The 27036-nt window shown below is 41.2% G+C and overlaps 1 protein-coding gene across 1 annotated transcript in view; it reads left to right on the forward strand.

Annotated features, from left to right (window-relative positions):
• Positions 1-27036, forward strand: part of SORCS3 (sortilin related VPS10 domain containing receptor 3) — a 261645-nt gene that overhangs the window by 66022 nt on the left and 168587 nt on the right. Inside the window, 1 exon segment of the mRNA XM_030951534.1 lies at positions 15699-15766. Coding sequence (XP_030807394.1) covers positions 15699-15766 — 68 coding nt within the window.

Here is a 27036-nt window from a genome sequence, read left to right on the forward strand (position 1 = left end):
TAAGATTAATTTTCTGCTCATCTCCCTGTTTCATTAAATTCCTGGTCTCAGCAACAGATTCATTTTGGACTATTTTCTGTTCTTGTTGCCATCTTTGTCATTGGAATGGGATATCAGCATGTTAATGCCTCATATAACCTGTGAATGATGGTAGAGCACGGTCGCTCTTTGACATTTTCAATGCCCTGTAATTTCATTATCTGGTCATTCTTCCCTTCCCCTGCAGTGTAGTGTGTCTGACATGGTGATTGCCACTTCTAATGTCTTTTTCTGGTACTACTTCCAAAGATTTTCGTCTGTCATTATGGGTGCTTTGCCTTTCTTAAAAGCCAGGTAATTCTTCGGGTGAAAAAGAACTTTATCTTGCATCCTCAAACTATATTATTTTTCTTTTGGCAGAAATAATACATTGCTGCTTCTTTGCAATTTTCATCCTGAAGGATTTTATAGAACCATGTCAGATACATGAGCATCACTCTTCACTGTAACATGGTCACTTTTCTGAGTGGAATAGGGGAAGTCTGTGTTTAAAAAGTGTCTCTTCATTCAGCTGTGGAGGAGAGAGATGTGGTGTGTCTGACATGCTCTTGGTGTTTCACTTCAAACAGTCATCTTGGCATTTCTCAGATCCCTCATTACTGCAAGGCTGGAGGACAGTGGCAGTGCCCTTGACTTTTCTTTTCCTGTCTTCCTATGGTACGTTAAAAGAGGTTTTTTTTGTGGGATATTTCTTTGTTTTGAATGTTGTGGTTAAGGTCTGATGTTTGTTCAGAGGAGTTGAGAAGTGTCTTGGGATTTGCAAGATTTGGGGACACATAAGATGCTGTGGATTGCTCCAGAAAAAGTGTCTCTTATAATTCCACCTTCTTATGTAATGAGCTCATGTAGTGAGTGTATGCAGGTGGCTGGTTGAAATCCTGCTTGTAAATGTCTACATATAACAAAGACAGTAGAGGTTAGGGCTTGTTTTAGGAGAAAGGCTAGGGCACTCATTAAATGCTTATAGTAAGCAGGAAGAATGTGACCACATTAACAATGCCTCAGTTAACAGCAGGGAATTTTGTAGTTTGTAAGAGTGGGTCTCAGTCATGGACATGTTATATTTTACTAGAGGTTTTGAAGATTGTTAGACGGCAGTTCAGAAGAAACCTCTCAGGGAAATAAAGCTAGGGATGCAAAAACCAAGAAGTTTGATTTGTGCATTTTCTTTTCCATTGTCCTTGGCATGGAAAACTTCTCAAACTTTCTCAAAGTTTTTTAGGGGGATCATTACCCATTCACTAGTAACTGTTACTTAGAGTTTGCTAAGGCTTTTCTTGGAATGTTTGGATGTTAAGAGGCATCTTCTCCTGAGTTCCAACTCTGTTTTGTCATGTGGAAAATTTCACCTTCTTACTGCTTCTTTTTAAAAATTGGGTGTTAATAATAATCAGATGACCTAACACGTGCAGGCTGAAGACTGTTGGTTTCACCACTTGGGATCCATTGATGTTTTAATTAGTGCTAAATGCTGTTGTTTCCACCTTTTCGCACAAATTACTCTTGGTGACATTACTGGCTCTCCTGAGCCCAAAGCAAGATGCTGTTGTGTTTGGTGCTGTAATGCTTTGGATTTAGTCTGGATTGTGGTAGACTTGCTATGATTCTTATGTCTGCAAATCTTGTAATTCTTTACCTCCCAGGTACATCGGAGCTCTTCTGATACACTTATTAATTCTCTGTTAAATCTGGATGTTTCATGGGCCTGAAGCGCTGCATGGAGACTTTGTGAGGAGTGGAAATACAGCCTGGCATTTAGAGCAAGGACTGACACTGCTTGCAACAAGGACATTCACCTAGACCCAGCCTTGTGTCAGAACCCCTGCTCTCGTACAGAACACAGTGAGGTTCTGCATTTTGCACTAGAACTGCCACATGTCCCTGCTGAGAGCTGACACAGAGGAGCTGGGTAGGAGGAAAGCTGTTTGTGAAGGGAAGGTCAGCCTCCCAACTCTTCCCTCTCTTTATTGACTAGAAGGGAATCCAAAGGAGACCAAGATCCTAGCTTTAAACCTTTTTAAAGAGGAAACATTTAAATTTAATGTTTAGAAGAAGCTTTATGGAACTGACTTTTTGGCCATGCTGAGTGATCTTGCTAAAGAGGCTACCTTATTTTACAGCTTTAAATCTACTTTGGACTGAATATTTGCAATTATCCCATGGGGAACAATCCTGTTTTTTCTGGATGAGCTAATAGGCTTCTTGCGTCTCTAATTTCTATTGTGCTGTGAAGATGTGGATGATTGTTATTAAAGGCTGTGAGAAGCAACTGGCCAGCTCATTGCCAAACTGCTATAATTCATGGGTGTTGTACATGGGCTGCAGTTTGCTTAACATTGCAATCCTTGTCTTCTAAATTGTTTTCATAGAGCTTGGCCAATAAAATTACAGGTTTATTATGTTCATGCAGATCTCTTGTTTAATCAAGAATGCCGCACATGCTGCGAATGCAAAGCTGTTCTTGAGAAGTTTGTGAAACAAATTGGCTTTATTTTCCTTTATGTTTGATTGTAAATACAGTACACTTGAATGAAAAGGGCTTATGGCATCTGCAAGTGCTTGCAATAGCTGTTCAGGAGTGCTCTGTGTTATTCTGACTGTGGCATTGCTAATCTGAGGCATCTAAAACAGCCTGAGATAATTTATTGTCTTCTTTCTTGGTAGGGAGAGGAGGGAAAAGAATGCAATGAAAATAATTAAAAATCATTATGTATATCTATAAATTATATAATACATATATATATATTATGTATGCATGTGTGTAAAAGGAAAAGTAAAAAATAAGAGAATATGAGATCTTGTTGTTTTAAGGCATTGCTGGCCTCCAAGAGCTAGGGCTTGTAGAAAACCAAAATGCAACTGTCCATGAGAGATAACTTGAGCTCTGTGATGCAGTGGAGGACACTGGTGCTCTGACGGCTTGGTTTAAAGCTGAGCCCCTGGTGCCTGTTTTAGTGCATCAATTTTGTAATGAGAGCTGTTCTGGCTGCAGGAGGGTTGTGAGGAGCTTGGAGCTGTTGGAATCAGTCTTGTGCTGGTGCAGTTACTAAAGAGATCTGTATCAATTTCCATTCGAAAGGCTGGACTGGGGAGTATCTTCATTCTTCTGTGTTCTACATGTGAATTTACAACAGGTTACACTGTCCAATAACTAGGTTTACTGAAGATTATCTGGAGCTCTTGCGGTCAGTCCTGATGTAAAAAGGGCCCAGAGAAATATTTCTGTTTTGGGAGGTGTTTTATAAGAAGTAGTTTGTAGATGATCATCTTAGTGAAAGGACAGTCATAAAACATCAGAGGCAAAAATGAGCCTTTGGATTTGTTCTTTGGTCTGTCACAGGTACTAAAAGATGTGCTCAGCTTTTCCTACATATGTATCCTGCAAGGTAAGACAAAGAATCTGTACAGAGTTGATACACTGACAGATGACACTGACACTGTCTACTTGAATCAGCCCTCTGGTCCCCACTGTGCTTCAGCCTCTGATGATGTTCAGAGCTCTCAGCTTTTGCCAGCTCAACCCTTTCTCATGAAAAGCATACTGCTCCCATGACTTCATGGTGCTGATAAGGACAAGACCTTGCGGTGTGACTGGTGAGGGAGAGGAGATTATTCTGATGGTAATCCAGGGCTCTTAAGGCAGTAAAGAGGAGAAGAAAATTCTTACAGACCTTGCAGAGTGGCCATTACAGATCTTGTTTAGTCAATTCTTACTTTTAAGAGCCATTCCCTCTTATGTTCCTCAAGGGGCAGAATGATTTTTGGAAGCTTTGAGAAATTTCTGGCACACCACATAAAACATTCCAATGCAGGAATAGTCAGTGGGACTATTGATGGTCTTTAGAGCCCTTCTGCAGTGATGGTTGGTTTTGATATCTCAATGCAAGGTGCAAGATAACCCTACAGCCCATGGATGTGAAATTCCCTGAAGGTCATCTGGAGACCCTGCAGAGCTGCAAAGGATTTTCAGAGAACATGAGACTCTGTCTCTTGCCCCTTTTCTACCTCCAGATTTTGGGTCCTAGATGTCCTCCTGATGGTGATGCAGGTACTAGAAGAGCAAAGCACTGAGCCTTCCTTGTCACACGAGTAAAAAGGATCTATCTCTTAGAGTTTAGCATCCTAGATCTTGATCTTAAAAGTAGTCCCAGTTTAAATGTCAGCAGTCCCAGTTGTCATAACCATGATTCTTATAGGAGATTCTTATAAGATAGTGGCTTGATATGAAGAATGTACTTCAATTTCTGTGTCTCCTGGAGGGCAAGATTCTTCCAGGTCATAGAAATAAGTTTTTAGATCCCTAAGTAAGGAAAGAAAGGAGATCTCACAATGTCAAACCTTCTGAAACTTTTCCGTTGAAGTGAGGGTTGCAGACTGGAGCCAGTAAGTGTCTGACCAACTGTCTCTGGGCCTCAACCAATTGCAAAAGGATTCCAAAAGTTGATGGAGCTTTGGATTTCTGCAAAGGTGATTTGCCTCTTTTCTCTTATACAATCCATGTACATAATGTAGAGTCTGAACTTCTGAGTTTCCTACTTTTACAGCTTGAAATTCTCAACCATAATGTAGCATTAAAGGAGATTGGAATTCAAGTTCCTCTATTTTTCTCAGCCTCTTTTTTTTTTTTTATAAGTAACAGAACACTCTAAGTCTGTAAGAAAAATTGCCCTTGACAGCTTCAACTGTGCTGCTCCACATCTCCCCATACAGGCATTAAGCAGAAGGTATTTCTAAAGTGGGAAAAAACCCATTTTCTTTCTTACTAAGGTCAAAACCAGATGAATGGATTTTTTTTCTTGAACACATTCTACCCCCCCTTTGAAAATTGGACTGACACTAAAAATTGCAATTGTGTTGTGGAACCTCAAAGATTCCTTCATTTTCTCCCACCTCACCATGAGCTGGTGCCAGTCTTTCACAGGAAAATTTTTTGAGAGCAGGGTGGGGGGGAGTATATTAAAAGTTTTAGTGCTGAGACAGAGGAGGATGTTATGTCTGGCTCAATGTGGTGGATACACACAGAGGAATCATTCCCAGCTCACATTCTGGAAATACCTAGTGAGAGAGATTTCATGTAAGTCCGCTTGGTTAGGCCCTCCAAAGGAGATAACATCCTGGCTCCAGGGGTGTTTGGCATGAGCAAGAGCTGCTCTGCACAGGAGCAAAGAAAGGAAATTGCCCAGACAGAGTGTGTTTTCACAGCAACGTATGAAAATTCACAGATGAAAATAATTTGGTTTACTGTTTAATGATACAAGACAAATAATAATAGTAAAAAGCTACTTATGGTATAAGTAGTTCAGCCATTGTAATGATGATGAAATGTGTGCACCTGACAAACACAGAATAAAAATAATAAAGGTGATTAAAATAATGAGTAAAGATTATTTCAGAGGAATATGAGTAGGAAAAGGAGCTGCTAGGGCAGAGTCTGACCTTACCGTAGTTGAGCCACTAAGTTTTAAAGTAGATTTTGTTGCTGCAGATTAGAACTGCATAAACAGAAGTTCAAGGTCAGGAGAGTGCAGTTAATTGGACAGACCACGTTTTTATTACCTTAATATATAAGATAATCAGATCATTTAAATTTTTTTTAATCTATAATAATGTAAAAATATGTTAATTGGCTATTTAGCACTCAAACTCTTGCTTCTGACCTTTTGTCTGTCAAGAGCCCTGACTTGTGCTTGTCTCTTACCTCAGGCACTGTCCTATTCTGTGTGTCCCACTCAGCCTGACTGAGCCAAGCTGCCTGTGATACCTACTCATTTAATCTAAATGATCACTTTTATTTTTATCTTATTCCTCCTGTGATGATTCTCATATTTCACCTTCCCTGTTTAATTATAAGTACTCTATGTATGCATATTTAAGACATTGTGATTACATAATGGATTTGTACAATGATGTTACAGTTGTTTAAAGTGGGTTCTCATGTGTGGTGGAAAATCTCATTATTGGATGTTGACAGTTGCAGAACTGTAACTCGAACAATTTGTGCATTTTGTCCTTTTTCCCTCTGTGCTACACTTTACATTTGGCAAACTGCAGCAATCCTTCTTTCCCTGGGCTGCTGTGAGGAAGGAAACGAGCCAAAGTCTAAGGTGCTTGGATTTGCAGGAGTGGAAGGTCGTTTAACTGGCCACTAAAAACAGATGGAAGGATTTATCTCCCAACAGGTACTTTGTTTTCTTCCATGGTAACATCTGTAAAACTCCAACTCTTGGACTGGTTCTCCTGTGCTAGCAGTGAGGCATTTTCACATGAAGTAAGCCTTTGTAGGCTTGAGGCTGGGATGGACTTTAACAGGATATCTACTCCATCTTCTGTCCCTGGGGGGAGAGAGAATCTCTTGCCCATGCACTGATCAGTAACAACTGTTTGAGATGCTAATTGGAATCTGAAGAAGATGACTCATTTTTATATATGTACATATGCAGGGGAGAGGTGAGAGGGCATATGTGTGAGAGGAGTGAGAGTACCTGAGTAGAACCTGGAGTCCAAAATGGAACAGCTATAAGCAGCCTGAATTTTCTTGAAAAATTACCTTTATGAGAACTTTCTTTTTTCCCCCTCTTCCTTTTGGAAATGCCTCAGACACAAAATTTCCCACATAGTTTAGCTTCTTTTATAGAACCAGATACTCCTGCCTTCAAGAAAAACCCCTTCCTGTCCTGGCACTTGATATGATCTCAAAGGACTATGTTCCCTTACTTTTTTTTTTCTTTTTTTTTAATTAAATTGAGAAATGGAGAAATGTCCTCTGAAGGTAGTGTACCCATATTTGGAGTTCAAGTAATTCCTTCTTTCCAGGTCTCCCCATGTCAGAAGCTTTAAATGGCCCTTCAGCAGAAATGTGACTGACTCCACAGAGATAAATTGCTGCACAAAATCTGCTGCTTCGTGGATGGTATCAGGAGATAATTGGAATAAGAACTGAGCCAGCAAAGTATCTGGGGCCTTTTTTCATTTTCTTCTTGAACTTGGAGGTGTGCACACAGCAGCTTTAAAAGGAAGACAGAGAAGGGAAAAAAGATAAAATTAAAGTTTCCAAGGCTTTAGAGGGGGGCTTCTTAGCAAGGGGGAAGAACTGGGATATGTGATCTAGTGTGGGTTGCTGAATCAATAGAAATAAATAATGAGTTCTTTGCCATCACCTCTTATAAGGTATGATAGGGGAACCTTAAATCATATCACTACCTGACAGGAGAGATTGTATTTATGTTAAACTGAGTTACACAGAGATAAAGCTCACCCTTCTGTTATTTTAAGCAATCTAGATGTCTTTTCTGGTGGGAATGTGTATTTATGTGCAGAAAAACCATCCTGAAAAGCTGGGGAAAATTCTGTAGGGTAAAACTGTGCTTTGTCAGGGGGGTGGATCAGATAATATGGGGAGTATTTTCTATCTCTGACTTCTCTGACTAATGCTACTCACAAGCTGCCAGTAGTGTTGGTGTGTCCACCCTCCCTTCCAGTGTGTTTATTCCTAATTACCACACCTTTTCCAGACACTCTCTCCTGATTCTGTGTGGCTGATAATTGCTTTTATATTACACAGACATAGACACAGATGCACATGAGTGTGTGCACTCTCCTGCAGCCTCTGGGACAGGATCCAGCTGCTCTTTTGGAACTGCTGTAGGCATCTCATTTATTTCTTTATTAAGGAGATTTTGCACAATTCTAATCAGAGTTACAATTTTTATGTGTGTGTGCGTGCACTAAAGGTAAGCATGTGGGTATGCAGGAGATATATTTGCTGAAACTGAGGCAGGATTTGCCAATTTTATTTCTTACTTTCTTGGAAAAAATGTTGCATGAGAGATATTGCCCAATTTTTAATGTGTAGTGGAGATGAAAGAGTCTTGTGGCTGACTTGCAGCCACTGTACAGCTGGTGGCTGTGAAAACCCTCCCTTTGGTTGATAATTGGAATGTCTGCCTTGGGAGGAGGAAAATCAGACTTCTTTTCCCACATTGTTGTAAAACATTATAGTCCAATTCCTTTTCTGAGTCCTGGAGTCATTAGTCATTGCCTTGCTGGTGGGGTTATTCAGCTGCATTCACTGCCACAGCAAGGATTTGTATGTGCAAGGCATCTCTGAACATATCCTAAATTACAGTCCATGCACAAAAAATGCCTGAAACTAAAAGCATGGAAGACCCTGTCAGATTCAATTAAAAACACTTTCTAGATTTGTGAGAGGACAGTAAGGTAGATCCATGACTCTGAAAGAGGTGTCTCTCAGTGTTGATGCTGATGGGTGCTGCTTCTTTGACAGACTGGGCTTGCCCTTGAATTGCCAAGGCATCCAAGAGAAGCAGCACACAAAATTCCTGCCCTGCTTTTGCTTGTAACGGGACAGGAAGAGAGTTGGGCTTTCCAGTTCTGGCTCTTTCTGCAAGGCACTGTAGTAATTTTAGTTCTGGGTTTGGTTGTTGTTGTTTGGTTTTTGTTTTTGTGTTTTTTTTGTTTGTTTGTTTGTTTGGGTTTTTTTTTCACCCTCAGATTCTGTTCATTCAGTGCAAGTCCTGTAAATGGGAATTTCACACTGCTGCTTACATCTGGAAGGTGCTTTTGTGAAGATAATGTGATCTGTCCCCAGCTGTGCCAGTGGGAAGACTTCTGCTCTGGCTCCAGCCCATTGTGGTGCCTGATTTCTATTGAAAGGGAGGAGGGCAGGGGACAGAAGGAGCCTGCTGTGGCAGTTTTCCCACTGGAAAGTGATAAGCAACACAGGCAAAAGAGGATTAAAGGCGAATATCCTCCTTTTAGTTACTGGTTCTTGTTTTGAGGACAAATTTGACAGTCTCAGCTGTTTGGAGATCACAAGTTCACTGGAACATGTTTTGCTTCTGTGTGTGATCTTGGGATTTGTCTCTTTCAGTTTCAGAGGGCTCTTTTGTCTGCACTGCCTGAAGCCACCCACAGATCATTTTCGTCTCTCCAGAGATTAAAAAAAAAGAAAGGAAAAAAAAAAAAAGGAAAAAGTAAGGAAAAGTCCTTTGCTGCAAGCTTAGTTGGCAAAGCTTTACTCTTACACAAGTGCTACTCTGATTTCCAGGGGCAGGATTTGGCCTGTGTTTGTTGTCAGCACCTCTGCTGGTTTTTTTATTGTGTCTTAGGATGTGCTATTCATTAATTCCTATTATCTGGAGATAAGTTTTCTTCAGCTATGCTCACCAGACTGGGGAAAAAAGGGGAGATTGGTGTTTAAGGTGTATGTGTTCCTTTTTAGCTAATCATTCTCTTACTCTGGGTGAACTCAGACTGGTGTTTTTTCTTCCAGATGATGCCTCTTACCTCAAATTATCGAAATGTGCTGAATTGGATTCTTTCAGCTATGCTGAATTCCTCAATGGATTATTTTTCAGAATAAAGTAGTCTTTGACTTTTCATATATATTTGCAAAGTGTATTGAACCAAACTCTTAAAAGTTTATTTGGAATCTTCTTTCTGACTGTTCCCATGTAGAGAAACACTTAAAATTTCACTTAACCTCTCTTTGCCTCCTTATCAGTAAAACAAAGATGCTATTACTTGCCTTGTTTCCTAGTGGTGATGCTTGCAGAATCTGTTAACACCTGTGGAATTTAAATTCCTCTCCTGGGCACTTTGTAATAGTTCTACATGCTTCTCTCAACTGGAGATGGCACTCTGGGGTATTGGCAACTGCACTCAGACCTCCATTGGAAATGAGGGTGGTGATGTTGCATAGTGTGATCACTCACATGCACACATAGAATTTTGAGGCTGTGTTTGTGGGAAGAGATTTTGATGAGACCAGGATTATTTAGTGATTGTTTTTGAGAATCATGCTACCTTGACCCAGGAAAACACTTGTACTGGAATAATTTTCCTCAGAGCAGCCTGTGCCATGCTGTGTTTTGAATTCTAGCTTAAAGCAGTGCTGATAGCACATCAGTGTTTTAGGTGTAGCTGAACAGAGATTCACAGTGTCAGGTTTTCTGTTTCTCACTCTGCCCAGCCAAGGAGGAGGTCAGAAAGGTGCTGTGTTCCATGGAACATCATCCTCAACAATAGTAACCGTGGTCTAAGACTGATTTTACACTGGTCTGCTGGGGAGGACAGTCAATGACTGCCCTTATATCACTTGTTTGTTTATTTATGGTTTCTTCCCTTTCCTTGACTAATGGCAATATGTTTGTCAGGAAGTCCAAGGTTTTTTTTTCACTTTTGCTTTTCTGGGTTTCTCCTCCATCAACCTGGGGTGGGACGGAGTCAGTGTCTGTGTTGGTGCTTAGCTCCTGCTTGGGGTCAGCCTACCACAGTTTCCACTTAAGCACAAATATAGATTGAACATGTAAATTGTCCTTTCCCCATCTTTTGAGTGTTTGTTTGGGAAAAATTAGGCTGGTATTGGTGGCTTTTGACAGAATTAGCTTTGAATGAAGTGATTGCATGAAAGAGTGCATTAGAAATTCATGAATGTGCATGTCCACGTGCTTGCCAGTCAGTCCAGCTTTAGCTAATGATCTTGTGCCTTGAAAACCACCCACCACCACCAAAAAAAAGAAACGCAAAAACAAACAAAACCCCCAAAAAATCCCAAATAAGAAAACATCAGGGACCTATAAACATAAGTGCTGCTGGTGTTTAAGTCCCAGAGCATTTTAAGCCAATTTGTCTTTGGCTGTGAGCATTTTTACTGACACTGGTTCCCACTAACCCATGGCTGCTCACATTTAAAGTTTATTTCTTGCGTGCTGTAGCTCTCATATAGATTGGGGAATGGCAGAGGGATATTGCAGAAAAGCTTCCTCTGGTTGGCTTGGAGGGTAGAAAAAGTTGCAAGCATCATGGAAATATCTCTGTGGGCAGGAGACAGAGACCCCAGCGTGCCTGAGCAAGTGAGTGGAGAGCTCTCATTTTTCACATGTAAATGTGTCTGCCCTCTTTCTGCTGTGCTCATCCCTGTACTCTTTATTAATTACACTTGGCAAATATGTGCACAAGGCTACTGATGAGTTGTGTTAATCTCTGTGCTGATACAGCAGGATCACTCAGAGAAGAGATGTCTCATGAAGTGAATCAGAGCTGCCCTTTCAGATGTCTGTCTGACACCTACTTTGACTGCTGTGCTCTTCCCTCTCATGTCTCTAATATCACACAGGAGTGCAGGGTCTCCACACAGCCTTGGTGTGGTGCTTTTCACTTGTTCTGAAGTTCATTGTCAACCTGCTGAAGGAACTGCAGTGCCTTTGCACTCTTAATTTGTGGGAAACGGGCATTATATATTCCACTCTGGGGTATATGCAAAGCACTTTGCCAGTTTAGAATTGGCAAGATCTAGAGCTGGGTTTAATGAACTGAAGTAATTTTCCTTCGTAGTAAAATTTTATTGGCATGGAAGATTGTTACACCACCAAACACTCTGAAAAGCTTCTGAGCACTTTTGTGATTTGTGGGCTTGGAGATTCCTGATAATTGCCTGAACAATAGGGATCCCTTCAGGAATGTGTTTTTGAGATGGGATGAAATGTGGGCTAATGTTCCTGGTTGTAATTTTTCTGCTTCCATACCTACAAGTTGTGTTAAGACTCAAGGCTGCTGAATTGGACAGTTTTGGACACTTGCTGTCTCTTAATTTAAAGAAGTGGTCCATCACATTAAATCTGAATTTAGTGGTTTAGTATGCTATGGAGCATTGTGTCAGGATTCCTCAGTGCCAGAGGCTCTTAATCTGTATTGAAGTATAGACCATTGAAGGTAAATGATTGACAAGTGTTGGCATTTTTTTATATAAGCCTTAAAGCAGGGTATTTAGTAGACAGTGAAAATAACTCCAGCCTATATGCAATGTGGGGATGCATGTATGAAAAATAAAGCACATGAGAAATTCTTGTAGAACTGGAACAGCTCTTCTTTCCAAAGAAAATATATTTTTTCTGATTATCCTTTCTCCATTCCCATTTCTGCCTACAAAACCAAAACAATTTGTTAAATTATTCAGGTCATTAAGTTTCATGTAAGCTCAGCTTGAAATTGCATTTTCTGGAGGGATTGTATTGCCTTAAGGGAGCTGTAATTCAGCCTCCCTATTTCCACATTCTGTCCTGCAGACTCTTTCCCTGTTTTTTTCATTCTCAACCAGCTGAGCTGCTTGGTGTCCCAAGGGATACCTGCCCTGGGGTGTCCTGGGAAGCACAGTATAGTGTGTGGAACCTAGCCTGCAGGAGATGAGGAAATTTCATATCTGAGCTGCATTTCCTGAAGTGAAAAGTATGATCCCATAGCAAAATGCAGTTTAACATTGAGCTGACTTGGAATTAATTTTGGAAAGATTGGTTTGATGAATAGAAACAGGTTAATTTGGCACTATAAAGGTGTTTTCTTTATTTTGATTAAATAATGCCCAAGTGTAAGTTTTTGCTGTTTCTGAATTGCTTGGAACTTAATAAATTTGTATTTCTTTTCCCCAGAGCAAAATGTTTTAATTTATGTTGCAGAGTGGGCATTTTCTATGGGGTGGCAATTCCAGATTTCTCTCAGTTCAGGGGAAGAAAATGCTTTTCTTTTGAAATAGTGCCTTAATTATAAAATCTCCAATTTTCATAGAATTCAGCTTTTAAAATGAAAAGCATCAAGATTTTCATGCAAAATTACACTGGCACAGAAAAAAAAAGTAATTTGTTAGTGTTCACAAAAACAAGCTGAGCTTCTTTGACTACAGAGCAGAAATTGGAATCAAATGTCTCAGCCTGAGTCTAAAAAGGGAAAAACCTTCCTTATTTTTCTTTTTCCTGTCGGAATTCACTTTTGGAAAATGTCTCCAATTTTCCTTCTATTTTGTTTCATCCTTTTTCAACTAAAGCATTCAAACAACACAATGTCAGAAAATCTGGTACTTTCCCACATCTGCCCCTGCCTCATGTTTCTTCTTAGCATGGCTGGGGCAGCCTGCTGGTGCCTCAGAATATCCTCTGGAAGGGTTTGATGTTTCCTCTGCAGAGCTGAGTCAAACAGAGCCCATGAAACAGCTCAGGATCCAGCCCTGCCTCTCAGGCTCTTGTCTGTGAATCAGCCCCATGGTGTTCCCTGAGCAGCTGAGTTTGCTCTGTGGCAGTGTGTAGGAGAAAAGTGCTTTTGCAGCTTTTCTTGGAAGGTTGTGTGTTCACACTCTCAGATCCTCTCTGGTTTTCAGACTCCCAAACCCTTACAAGAGTGGTCTTTATTGAATCTGGGGTGTTTTTTCTCAAAAGCAAGCGAGAGCAGAGTGGAAGCTGCTTGGGTTAGTGGTGTGGGAATGTTGCCTGTCCTGGGCTCATGTAGTGAGTGATTTTAGGGACAGGTTGCTGTAGGTGTTACCACTGCCCCAGGAAATTCCTTCAGTTTCCTGGGACTGTGTGTAAGACATTGCTCAAGGGATACTTGTGCTTTCCATGCATCACCAAGTAGAGATGGATGTTAGTCAGTCATCCCAGGCAAAAATCCAGAAAAGTCATACTAAACAACCTGCTTTTACTATGAATTTATACGCAGAAGCTGAGTAGCATTCAGCCCACTTCTGTAAAGCTGTTGTTATCCTGGGATTTGCAGGGTGGTAATAGATACGTGATGTATTCAAAAATATAGGGCATAGGAGATCTGGGGAGAGACACAAAGAGCTGGGAGAGTATGGATGCTACCTTTAGTTGTAATTGCAATTTAGGGTGGAAATAAGGTAGAATCTGTTGAAATTTGATCAAGACACAGAGATTTTATTTACAGTGTTCAGGAATAAATCCAGGATCCACTGAACTCAGCCATCTTCAATGTGCTTAGACTTTGAAACTCAAAACTTTGTGAAACCTCTCCCCAGCTGTGAGCAATACAAGGGGTGCAATTTCAGGCAGGGCAGGGCTTGTGCTATAGAGCATGGCTTCCTAGAGGGTCCTGAGAGGAGTGCTGGCTGAGTGCCTGTGGGATTATAGGGAACAGCCTAAAAATGTCATTCTCATTGGGTTTTAGCTGGGAGAAAGCTGCCCTGCTGGGTGGAAGGGGTGGAGGCACACAAACCATACAAACCTTGGTTGCTGCAGCTTGCACCTGGTTCTTCCCCTTTGTATGGGAAGGTGTGTGCAGGGTTTAGGCTGCATTAGAAAGGATGTTAGCCTTATTTCCCCATAGGATAGTGTTGGTTTCAGCTGACATGGACTTGCATATGCTGATTCAAATCTGCCTGGCAGGTTTCTTTTCACACCCTGCTGGAAGCAGCTTGGCTATTATCTTCTTCCTAAAGGTCTCTGCGTGGGGAAATAAAAGGAAAAATGCAATAGGGGATGGTAAAAGTGAATCCAGGAGAGGGAGGAATGCTTGGAGCATCTATTCTAAAGTCATTAAGATGGGCACTGAGTGCATAGTCACGTACCAAGGTCCCTTACAATTTGAACAGGTTTTTTCCTGGTACTATGCTGACAGTAAACGAGTGCTGCAGCAGCTGTGATATTGATTAATCCTTTGGCATTTTTCTGCAAAGCTTTAAACTTTGCTCTCTCTCACAGCTGGAGCAGATGTGAGGGAAGCTGGCTTGTGCTTGAATCCTGCAAGGAGGAAATGATGCTGAAATGTTAAAATGATGCAAAACAAAAATGAAGAGGTGCCCTGGAGCTCTTCCTTGAGGCTGGTCCTGTAGAATCCAAGGGAATGAACTGTATGACATTAGTTATGCTAAAAAGGCAAGGAGCAGATTCTCAAATGCTCTTACCTTCCCTCTCTTCCCTCATCCCACGTGAGCCTGGGAGCTTGCACAGAGGCTCCAAAGCTATCGGAATGTATAACTGCCTTTCTGGAGAGAAGGGCATTGGGCGTTGTAGCTTGTAGCTAGGAGGATTACATTTACCTGTGAAATCTCAGGTCACAGCACCAGGTAGATCAGAGAGAAAGTATATTCCTCTGTGGTCCCCCATGTACTGCTCAACTCCCTCTTCCCCAGCCTCAGTTTTGCGGGGGCATGACTCAGGAGTGTTTTCTCCAGAAAGTCAGTGAGTCCTGCGGCCTCTGGCTGTCCTTGGGTACTAAAGATCCACGTGAAGGTCTGTCCTGCTCAGTGCATAAGCAGAATTGTCACACTCCATGTCCCTCTTACCACTGTGGGAAGGTGATGGCATGTAGGAATTCCTATGCTCTGGAGTCAGTGACAGCAGATGGAGAAAACAAAGCTGACTGTAGGCAAGATGGACTGTTTTGCTGGATGGGGATCTACATAAAAAAACTTGCTAGTTCTTTCTGTGGAGACTGAATAATTAACGATAGAATGTTGAGAGACAAAAGAAATGGACTGTAATTTTAGATTGAACTATTCAATTAACAAGGGTGCATTTGATTCCATTCCTGAATTTGTATAATCATAGTTGCAGAGAGGTCAGCTCACAAAGTCTGATTAATTCCTGGTGGCATGTTTTATTTCAAATGCAAAACATTTTGGGATTAAAATAAGTGTTGCTAGTTATACAATGCACTAAGCTAATGATTTCCCATTTTGTTTTTTAAACCTACTTTATCCTATAATACTGCAACTTTAATGGATAAAGGCTCAGCTCTCTTTTAGGTGGTTTCAGATGCCCTTTGTATTGTTACAAAATCTAACATCAACCTTTTTTTTCCTTCTCTTTTCCCTTTTTCTCTTTCCCACTCCCTCCCTTTCCCCTCTCTAGGTGATTCTCATTCTGACAAAGCTCTACGACTTCAACTTGGGGAGTGTAACGGAGAGCTCACTGTGGAGGTACGTGGAACATGGAAATCACAGCACTGTGTCTGGGGGCTGACCCGGGCTGTGGGCATGGGGCAGTATCTGAGCTCATCACAGAAAGAATCTGAGACAAATGGAGCTGCTCTTTGGGAAAGGGATGCAAGATTAGGACACATTCCTTTAATGAAGTGGGGTCTGCAAACTAGAGGGTTTCATCATGTAATGGCACTTCCCTGACACAGAGGACCTTGGTTTTCTTCTCACCTTTGAGTGTCCTTAAACAAGTCCCTTTGTTCCTCTTTCTGCTGTGAGGCTGGCAATGAGAACAAGCTCTACAGATGGGTACACGCTTGCTAGACCTGTGTCTGAGAAGGAATTAAACACAGTGTGTGATACAATCTTAGCTGATCCTAGCCCTGTTTCTCACCCCTGTGAGCTAAGATGGTCATCTTGGTAGTGACTGTGTGTTGGGCTGTAAGGAGAGTAGCTGCTGAATGACTGGAGATGCCACAGTGTCTTCTCCACTGTGGATGTACTTGGATGGTGTCCATAGCTGCCATGTTCCTAGTCTGGCATGGGAGATGGACTGTCCTGCCCGGGGGAAACATGCTTCTGGACAGAGTGTGTGTTTGGAAGTCTGTGTCTGCATTTAAAATAAAGAAATAACTTAAAATCCCATCAGTCCCCAAACTCAGCTCTATGAACAGGTCAGTTCCCTGATATTTGAAATCACCAACTTGTTTTATCCTGCCTGTGGAGTGGTATGCCTTTAACAGAATTGCTATCAGGTGTTTTTTACCCTAGGTACATAGAAAAAAAGGCAGCCAGGGGTGGTGAGACCAAGTGCTTTGTTGTAGATTTACCTGGTGTATTATAGCTATTGTAAAACCTGCTCAAGGTGTTGGTGGAATGGTCAGTGCATTGTAGCCTTTGCTTGAGTGTGAGCCCTTCCTGGCAGATGGTCTCTTGTACTTCTTTCTTCACAGTGCATTTAAAAGCCTCTGTTTGGAGCAGGCTTTGGCCATTTGCTGAGGGTTTATTCCTGTAAATGTATTTAAGGGTTAATTATTCAGTAGAGCTCTTGAAACGTCTCAATTTGAACAGTACTTAAGAAGCCTAATTGCACTGCACCATGGTAATCTGCAAAAGTATAAATAACCATGGAGCTAATAAGAGAGAACAGTCATTTCCACTTACCCTGGTACTTTTCAAGGTATTAATGCCTTAAAAAACTTTTGCCTCTTTACGTAGCAAGTACAAATGGCACAGTGATTGTACTTTAAATGTAATTGCCAAACAATCTGCCCTGCATAAATAATGTAACAAACAGGCAAACCTTGTCTTTACCCTGAGCTTGCAGCATCACCTGAGCTCTGCAGAAAGGTAATAGCAGCACCCCTTTTGGAGGCTTCCCAAAGTGATAGAAATGTAATTATTCATCAATACAATTGAAAGCATCCAGCACTTGGTCAGCTGGGAAAACTCACTGCTTTGTGGGAGTGTGTTCTGGAACACTTCTGCAGCTGGTCTCCAGTGAAATAGGGGCCAGTGGGGGGCCTGGAGATTGAGAGAGGCTGAGAAGTTAGAACTTCTCAGGATCTCTCCTAAGTCTGTGAGGAAAGCTCAGGGTAAGAGCTAGTAGGTAGATTCCTGGGCTCTAAACCTTATTTTCTGCTTGGAAAATTCAGGAATAAGCCATGTTTTACTTGACAGGGGAGTGTGGAATCTTGGAGAGCATCTATGAGTTTCTCTGCAAAGGACATTGTAGAAATGCAAATAGATACTAAGTGTAAGAAATAAGCCAGAGGAATACTCCTTTTCTTGGGATTTCCTGTTCTATTTGCACATTTAGGGCCCTGAATCTTTTCATTATTTAAATTGGTGTTTTTAAATATTTTCGTTTTTGAGACCCTGAAAATTTTAAAAGGAGGATTTGTCGTTGCAGAATGAATGTAAGCCTCCTGGCAAGAGGTTTGCTTTCTTTAGTTATTTTTTGTAGACAGATCACAAACTGAATGCAACTTCAACTGTGTATCAAAAGATGATCTGTACATTTCCAAGGGGTTTGGCTTTTTTTTTCCTGTGTTATGGAAATATGACTAAGCCAGGAGTCTGAGCCTGCCCATCTGAGCCGTGGTGCTGTTGATATCTATCCTGACCACTTGGCAAATACAGTTGCCTTCACAAGAGAGCAGTGTGGCTTTTGTGGCAGAGAGCAATGAATTACACAGCAGAGGATGCTGAGATAGAGCAGAGTGCAATGCAATCTCCAAATACCATCTTGCCTCCACCTGCTCCCTGCATCAAAATCTCCTCCTCAGTTCCCCCTGGGTTTATAGCATGAGAGGCTTATTTTAATGGAAAACTGAATTGCCATATGAAAAGAATTTCTAATCCCTGCATCTAAATAGAAAAACAAGTAAATCAATAGGAAAACATCCTGTATGTTATTTAAAAAGGGAGTGAGAGCAGCAGAGGAAGAGAGGAGAATTAGAAGTTACATTTGAAAACTGCTCCTGTATCAGGCTGGTATGAGTTTAGACAGGGGAAATTCTAGTCAGCATTTGAATGCAAGAACACAGACATTGCTCTAATATCCAAATTCATGCTTCTGGGGCTCAAACAATCACACAAAAGGTCTTTATTGCTACTGAAGCAGCCAGCCTTGAAGCAGCCAGCTTCAAGGAAAAAACACACAGCCACACACCCCCTCTTCCTTGTGAATGCCACATCTCTTCTTCATCACAGGAGATACCTGTCAGTTGTGGTTTAGATTTTTGTTTTTCCCACTGAGTTGAGTGGAGGTGATAATTTTCCTCCTATGAAAGGAAGCTACTTTATTGCTACTTTACTATACTTGTGACGGTGTGAGTTGTTTATGAATTTCTGGAGAGATGTCTTTTTCATAGGTCAACAAATATAACTGTAAAAATTATTTAAGCTTTTAGACATGCAAACCCTTCATCAGTTCTCATTGCCTAGTGAATTATCTAACTGTGTAAAGAATCCTGCTTGCTTTAAATAAAAAAAATGAATTAAGGGATGGCCATATGCTTTCCATAGAATTTTTTTTCACCCCACTAACACCTCTTCTCCATCAACAAAAGGAAAAAAAATCCCTTCAAATCAAAACCATATAAGTTTACAGATTTAAAGTGCTGTTGGAGCACCTCTAATTCCCAGACTCTCTGTAGGCCAGGATCCCTGCATCAAACTTCATTGTCCATGAGGAACTGTAAGCATACAGGAGTGATCTGTATGAAATATGAACTCTCTAAAGAGTAGGTGCCAGGCTCTTCAGAGGAATTGTTAAACTGTACAGTATTGAGATAGGGTTGTGGGAACATTCTAGATAAGTATTTAAAGTTGATATTGGAGTATTTAGAATGTTTTCAACTGTTTCAACCAATGTGTATTGAGCAGTTTCTTTCTGCTAAGATAACTGGAATGAAAGGTTTTCCATTGTTGCCTGCTTTAGTAATCAGGAATGTATTCCTTTATTTTATTTATTTGGATTGCAGTAGCTAAAAAGACAGCTTCCATCTCAAGGGAGTTCTCAATCTCAGGTGAAGATAGAGAGACAATAGGGTGATGCAGAAGACAGGAGAGGCACAAGTGAGCAAGGAGCTATTTGTGATCAATGCCACAGCCATGACTGCAACACATCAGCTAATTGGGCAGTGGGGAGCAGTTTAGATTTTCTTCCAAAGTGCAAGCACTTCCATGTGTCAGCTCTGAGTCCCTGCTACCATTTTACCCACCTCAGATGGGTCCCCTGGAGTTCCCCTCCTCTGGCTGTTTTCCTGGCTAAATTATCTGATTGTACATAATGCTGGCCCATGCATTAACCCAAAATTGTGACTAACTATTTCTATTTAAGAGGCTAAAATGCCGATGAAGAAATTTATATTTTTTTTCTTGTTTATTAACGAAGAAATTATGTCTCCATGGCAGCAGTCAAAAATCCCCAAGCATTTTTTTTTTCACTCTTGTGGCTGCTGTGCCTAAAGAGGTTAGTCTGTTGTCTCAGTCTCTTTGTTGAGTTAGAAAAAAACCCTTTCAGCTTTTTTAATAGAGGCAGCTGCAAAATGCAGCAGCTGCAGCCCTAGTTTGGAGCAGAGAGGAGTAAAACCCCCCAGCTTGGTTGCAGGCTGCCTCATGTGGTCCATTGCTGTTTCATTCAGCTCTGTTTGAAATACCAGAGGGCTTCACGTTGTTTCCTCCCATGGAATTGCCTCTCAAGCCTCCCACAGTCCCCAGAGACCCCCAGCATGTGCCAGTGTACCTCTAGCACTGCAGAAATTTCCCGGCTCACGCTGATTTCCATGTCCTAGGTTGGTGTGTGGCACATAGAGCCTCCTTCAAAGGGCTGCTCTAGGTGGGAAAGGGTGAATGTGGTGTCATGTGAACATTACCACTCTCTAAAACTCCCTGTGAGGTGGTTGTAGCCAGGTGGGAGTTGGTCTCTTTCTCCAGCCAGCACTGACAGAACCAGAGGACACAGTCTCAAGCTGCACCAAGGGAAATACAGGTTGGATATTGGGAAAAAGTTTTTTACAGAAAGAGTGATGAAGTTCTGGAATGTTCTGCCCAGGGAGGTGGTGGAGTCACCATCCCTGGATGTGTTTAAAAAAAGACTGGCTGTGGCACTCGGTGCCATGGTATAGTTGAGGTGTTAGGGCATGGGTTGGACTCAATGATCTTTAAGGTTTCTTCCAACCCAGTGATTCTGTGAATTCTATGACGCGCCCTTTGGGAACTGAGGCTTAGTCTGGTTGCTCCAGATGGAGCAGCTTCTAAGACTGGTGAGTAAAGAAGTCAGGGATCAGGAGATTCAAAAAGCATGTCTCAAATTTCCATATCATCCCCTGTAAAACAAGCTAAACCTGAAATAGGTCATGACAGAGCTTTCTTAAGAGTATTTCTATCCCAGTGTCAATATATTATTTAGACCGCATTATGAATGGTAAATTCTGGTTTGTGCCACAACCTCTTGTTTAGCACTGGTTTGGCTCCACTGGGCCATTGCAGTTTTCCTGCAGTTTGCTGTATTGAAATGCAGTCTCCATGACCAGCAGCTGACATCTCCTCTCAGTATTGTCAAATTTGATTACATTTATAATTTTCCACTTTTATGCTGATGACATGCATCTTCGATATGTGCTATTTTCTGGATGATTGTATTCAGGCGTAAAATTAATGGAGCTGATTTTCAAAGTAGTAATGCTTCCCATTATTGCATCTTCTTTGGCACTTTTTAATAATGCTGCAAAGTGCAGAAATCCTGTGCTGATGAGGAGAAGGGTTTCTTGCATCTGCAGTGAGCCACCATCAGGGCGTTGAGGGAAGGAGCCAGCTGTGTGTGCAGGCACCCTGATCTCTCTTGGATTTGAAAACCAGGGCAACTAAAAGTTTGGCATCTCTATTGTTGCTTTTGGCTAGAATGTATAAATAACTTACCTTAACAATGGTGAGTTTTTTAGGCTATGTGAGCCAGCTATGAAACTCTTTGTGGTTGAGAGCTGTTAGGTGCAGACTGTGTTTGCTGAAGAGCCAAGGGAATGGGGAACCACAGCAGATGACCACAATCCGGTGTGAGAGTTGTTCCTCGAGGCTCCCAGCTCCCTGAGTTGCAATCAGTGCACACCTTCAGCAAAATCCCAGAATTATGCAGTTCTTAACCTCCAGTACTCTTGATGATTAGTAGTTCCCCCACAGTGGATGGTCCAGTTCAGCCTGGTCCAGTTCATCCTGGCTGGCAGTCATAGATGTCACCTTGGCATGGGAGCCACACTGGAACCCTTTGGGACTTGCACAGTAGCTGCATATTGGCCAGCTGCTGCCAAATGAAAATGTGGCTCTTAGTTTAACAGTGTGATCTAAACAAATATTTAATTGTGGATGTCAGGAAGGGATTGATCAGATTTGCTTGGGCTGTGTGTAGCTGAATGGGATGATTCATGGTAATTAAAAAAAAATTAATTCAAGGAGTTGAACAGAATGAACCATAGGTTTAGCCCTCCTCAAATGCACCAGAGCCCCAGGTAGTGCCCAGAGAATACATTCTTTGCAGTTAATACTAGAAGGAGATGCTGTCATTACAACAAAGGGATAGTGTGAGTTAAAACTGTTTTAAATGTCCAATAATAAAAATTATTAGGCTTATCTTAAATTCAGGGCTATGCTTTAGGATTAGGCAAAATCAGTAATAGTAATGAAGATAAGACTTCCTTTTTTTAATACTTTATTTTTTAAGTATAAGCCTAACTTCTGTAGAGAAGTTTCATTTGTCTCCTTCCCCATGTTTCCCTAACCCTGTTATATCCCACAGGATTTTCCAAAAATAGAATAATAATGTTCACACCTTTGCTTTCTGGTGGTTCCTTGCTGTAATTGTGTTAATGTTGCCTCAGAGATGGTGGAGACCAAGGGGGCCGCTGCAAAATCATGTAAAAAGCATTATCCCAGCAAATGAATCTAAAAGCCTTTATATGTGTCTTGGGGTGGTGTGTGGTTTGAAGTCCCACCTTTGCTTATTAAGATGTCTTAGTCCTCTTGTTTCATGAAGCTCATTTGTCTTTTGTGAGCCAGCCTGCTGACTGGTCCATTTGTTGTGTCTCTTAATTGCTTCATTAGTGACCTTTCTGTGGGGGTGGGAATGTCATCAGACAGGGGGCCTTTTGGATTTATTAATTTTTTGTTTGCCAAGAAAGCTCTGAGACTAATTGCCAAGACTTCCCAGAAGATACTAGTTTACAAATTTTAATGACACTTTTGATTTATTAATGTGCTGCTTCCTGCATCTGCTCATCCCTACTCTTTGGTGAAATTCCTACTGAATTGGAGAGAATGAATAAAAACAGAACTGTAGATTGTAATGGTGTTTTGGATAGTCTGCTATTTTAAAAATAAATGCCCAGGCTTTATTTATTTATACCTGTGAATCTCTGAAGAGGTAAATCTTGGCTTTTTCTGCATTCTGCCCCAGAACCTCGTTTTGGTGTTGAATGGTGGGAGCACAGGGGTTCACATTTTCATGTGCAGGTAATTCCTGTCTAACCTGTGCTACGCATCCCCACTCTGTGCCCCATTTACACAGATCTTGCAGCTTGAAAACAGGGCTGAAGTTGTTGATGTTCAAATGTGTGGCTGTGAGAGGACTGGGCTGGTCACTGACAGTGGATGCTGCAGATGTGTTTGGGTGGGGAATGTGCACTTTGAATATACCTGGAGAGCTTATGTGTTTGTACGTATGTGTTGATCTCATAGCAAAAACTGGGCTACTGGGATGCTCCTTTCAATAAGTAGACCTGGGAACTTTTGGATGCATCTTGTTTTCTGGCTGAATACAGGGAAGCAAAAAGAAAAGGCAATTTATCAAATTCCTAACTTGTTGAGGAAACGTTCTTAGGATGAAAGTGGAATTACAAACAAAATGTACAGAGAGAAAAACAAGCTGTGTTTTGCTTTAATTTTCCACAATTCAGGTAAGAGCCCCAGCCGTCTCTCCTGAATTATTTATATTCTACAAAAGAGCTGCAACAGGAGATACTGAGAATCTCTCCAGGGAGAGACTCATTCTAATCTTATGTGTGGAAGATCCAAGTTCAAGCCCTTGCTCTGAATAAGTATAAAAGGAAATGCTTTTTTATTCCTCAAGTAATTACATTGTGTAACTCATTGCTACAGGACGCTGTGAGGCAGAAATAATAAAAGCATAAATGGATTTCAAAAGGGGACTCAGTGAATTAATGGAGGATATTTCTGCTGGTGGCTGAATAACGTAATAGTGTTTTATAACAATGAAGGAACAGACAAGTCCACAGGTTTTGGATCAGAGTTGCAGAAACATCTTTTTTTTGTTATCTATTTGTCAGCAATGAGCTCTCATGCTTTAAGTATTCTAATGGAATTGCTGAGATTGTGCTGGAGATGTGATATTCCACAGTATTTTAGTGGGTTTGGGATCTGGAGATCTCGAAGTCCAGAGAACTGGATGACAGACCCTGGGAAGAAATCATGCTATGTTTTATCTCTTTCATATACTTTCCCAAGAATATTCTGTGGCAGATTAACAGGTAACACAAATATTTGTAATTTGGTGTGTCTACTGTGACCATCTTATTCAAACAAGGGATTTGAGTCTTCTGCATCACAGGTGGGATCTCCATCACTTGGTATCTCTTGGATGCTACTACATTTTGCAAGTAAAGGTGTTTCATTGGCCTGGAAGTACTCTTTGAAATTGTAGCTTGAAAGAAACCCCAAAAAGCACAACCCAAAATAAAAAAAAGAAAACCTGACCAAAAATATCTTTGGCATAATTTAATTTTAAGCCAGTCCTTTTAGGCACTCAGCTGGGTCAATGGACACTTAGACCTGTTCTGATCTCTAGTCATACCATTCCAGAAAACTAGATAATAAACTGGGAAATTTAGGGAATTTAATGCCAAAAGATATTTCCAGTGTAGATTTATAAGCATTAGGAACTCAGTGTGAACTAATGAAATTTGTTGTGGAAAAAAATGCAGTGTTCTAGGAAGCTGGAAGAATATGCTTGTCCCTGTGTTCTCAACTAATATATGCTATAATTATTATAGCTTTTCTATCCTTTTTGGTGAATTTCTTTGGTTATGGCTCCTGAAGAAAGGAGACATCCTATCTCATCAGCAATGAATTTCGAGCTCTGGTCATGTTCCCAGGCATTCAGTTCTGGGGCTTTGGTGGAGCAGGTCAGAGGAAGCTTTGCCAAGAGCAAATGTTCTTTTGAAGCCTCGCTGTCCCTATGAAGTCATCTTGTCAGGGCTGGCAGGTGAAGTGTGTTTGTAATGCTTTGCCTACTTGTTTAGAAGCAGCAAGGCAGCACTCAGGAGGGAGTCTGTAGCCAAGAACCTGCTGTTGCAGATCCTGTGGGTGTTGTGACTGTTGCTGCATCAGCAGAGCCGCACCTGTTAACAGGAATTGACTCCTCCATCTCTTCTTTTATCATTTGGAGCAGCAATTCCACTGCTCTCCTTAAAGAGCTGCTCCTTTTGTTGAGTTATCTAATCTTACATTCTAATGAGATCTGGATGTCGACTGCAAAACTTTTTGCAGGAAGCCGCACGTAAAGATGAATTTGTTTTGACCTTACTAATGTATTTTTCTGATCACTCTTTGCTGTGCAGAGGAGTTTCGTTGGCACAGATTAGTAGGGAATGCATTCAATGGGAATCTGTGCCAGTAGTAATGAAAACCACACATTAAATTTGCTTATAAATATGCAAATAGATTAGTGAAAAATAAAACTTTCTTAATAAATTACATAAGAGCTTCCATACTGAGTCTCATCTACTAGGATTGGGAGAGGAGGTGGCCAGAAAAGAGTATGTTAAAAATCTTACAATGTTATGTGGTATGGACGGGTTCACACTAAAGTGAGTGGGTAGAACATCTCATAGGAAGAAAGGCTGGGAGAGCTCTTTAGTCTGGAGAAGGGAAGGCTGGAGTCGGACTGGTGGATTGCATCAAAGTGTGCAAATTCCTCAAAGCAGGGGGAAAAGAAGATGGAGCCACACTCTTTTAGGTGTCTGCCCAGTGACAGGACAAGAGACAATGCATGGGCACAAACTGAAACTCAGGATGTTCCCTCTGAATGTGATGGAAAACGTTTTTTACTATGTAAGTGACTGAACACTGGCTGAGGTTGTCTAAGGAGGTTGTGGTGTGTCCATCCTTAGACATATTCAAAAGCTATCTGGACTGACTGTGGGCAAATGTCTTCTAAGTGGCCTTGCTTGAGCAGGAGGTTGGATTAGATGAGCTCCAGAGATTCCTTCCAACCTCACCAATTCTTTGGTTCCAAAGGAATAAAGAAGCATTGACCTAAGGTTCAGAGCCAGTAGAAGAATGTGGTTCTTAGGACAATATGTATTTAATCTGTGCATCTCCTTGCTGGAGCCTGGTTCTACTCATGTTTTAGATGGGTTCCTGGAATCAGAGACAAAATCTTTCAAGGATTGTAGTATGTGCAAAGACTTCATCTATGGCTCAGAAATTCCCTGGCCTCTGATGAGTCAGACAGAGATAGATACTGCCACAGACTGTCTAGGCAGTCAGGCCTGCATAAGGAGCCCCAGGTTCTTGCACAGAACATTTCTGTGTTGGTGCCACCTTGTGTTTGCTCCAGTGCTGCAGGGCAGTGCCCCATCCACACTGAAGGTAGGCTTTGCATCACCTTACAAGATTTCTCTTGAACCAAGCTGTTCTTTTCCTTTCTCTTCCCATCTGCTTCCTCCCTTGGCTTTTCTGTTCTTTCCAGTTAGGCTTCAGATCAAGCCATAAATCTTGGATGCTTTGTACAGCAACTTGTAGAATTTAGTACTTTAGTATTTCAACATGGTTGTGTCTGTTTATATTGATGTTTTATTATGTTGTGGTGGTTTATTTCTTTTTTTTTTTCCTCAAATGCACTGCCATTTTATAATCGCTATAAATAATCATAAGGATGGAGAAAAGCTGTTAAAAAACTTGCAAGAAATCCTTCCATCTTTCTTGTAGTCTGGTCTGTCTCTCTCATTATGTCCATGGTAGATTCATTATGTCCATGGTAGATTCATTAGGCTTCTAGTGAAGTTAAAAGTGCCCATATGAAGTGGTCACTTCTCCAGATAATATTTACAAAGGGCTACATTTCCCCAGCCTGGAAGGCGGCCTTTGATTTATTGACTTAACACATGTGCTTCATCTGTAAAATCTGTCAGCCAAATCTTTTACAGTATATGCCTGACCAAGTGAAAATGAAAGCTCTTGTAAACTGCTAGATCGTGGGAAGCTAGTGCATTTTTACATTTAGGATTTCTACCTCTGAACAAAAACTGTAGAAAGACTAGTGAGGCCTTTCTGTAACCAGATTGCTAGGCCTTGTTTCTGGGTCTTTGAAGGCCAGTTACTTTAGAAAATTGACTCCATAAATATTAGTAGTCAGTTATATCCAGTTTTCCCTGAAGGTTGCTGTCCAGATGCCTGAATCTGGAAGCAGGCTAGCAGCTGGACATTCAGCATCCTGCAGGTCTAATCAGGCATGCAAAAATCTGGTGGTGTATTGGAAAGGTTGAGTTGATGATAAATCCAAAAATATCCTTTAGCCTCTGTAACAGGACTGTTAAATGTTGTTTTCTGGATCTTGTAGTCTAGCTCAGGGTATCTGTGAGGAAGATGATAATAGGAGACAGGTAAGAGGAAGATGGCTGGGCTGTTAATACAGCTCTTACTGCCAAGCCTTACCCCAAAATCAGGTAGTTTGTCCAGGGTTGTGAGATGCT

The sequence above is a fragment of the Camarhynchus parvulus genome, chromosome 6, assembly GCF_901933205.1.
Source record: "Camarhynchus parvulus chromosome 6, STF_HiC, whole genome shotgun sequence".
NCBI lineage: Eukaryota > Metazoa > Chordata > Aves > Passeriformes > Thraupidae > Camarhynchus > Camarhynchus parvulus.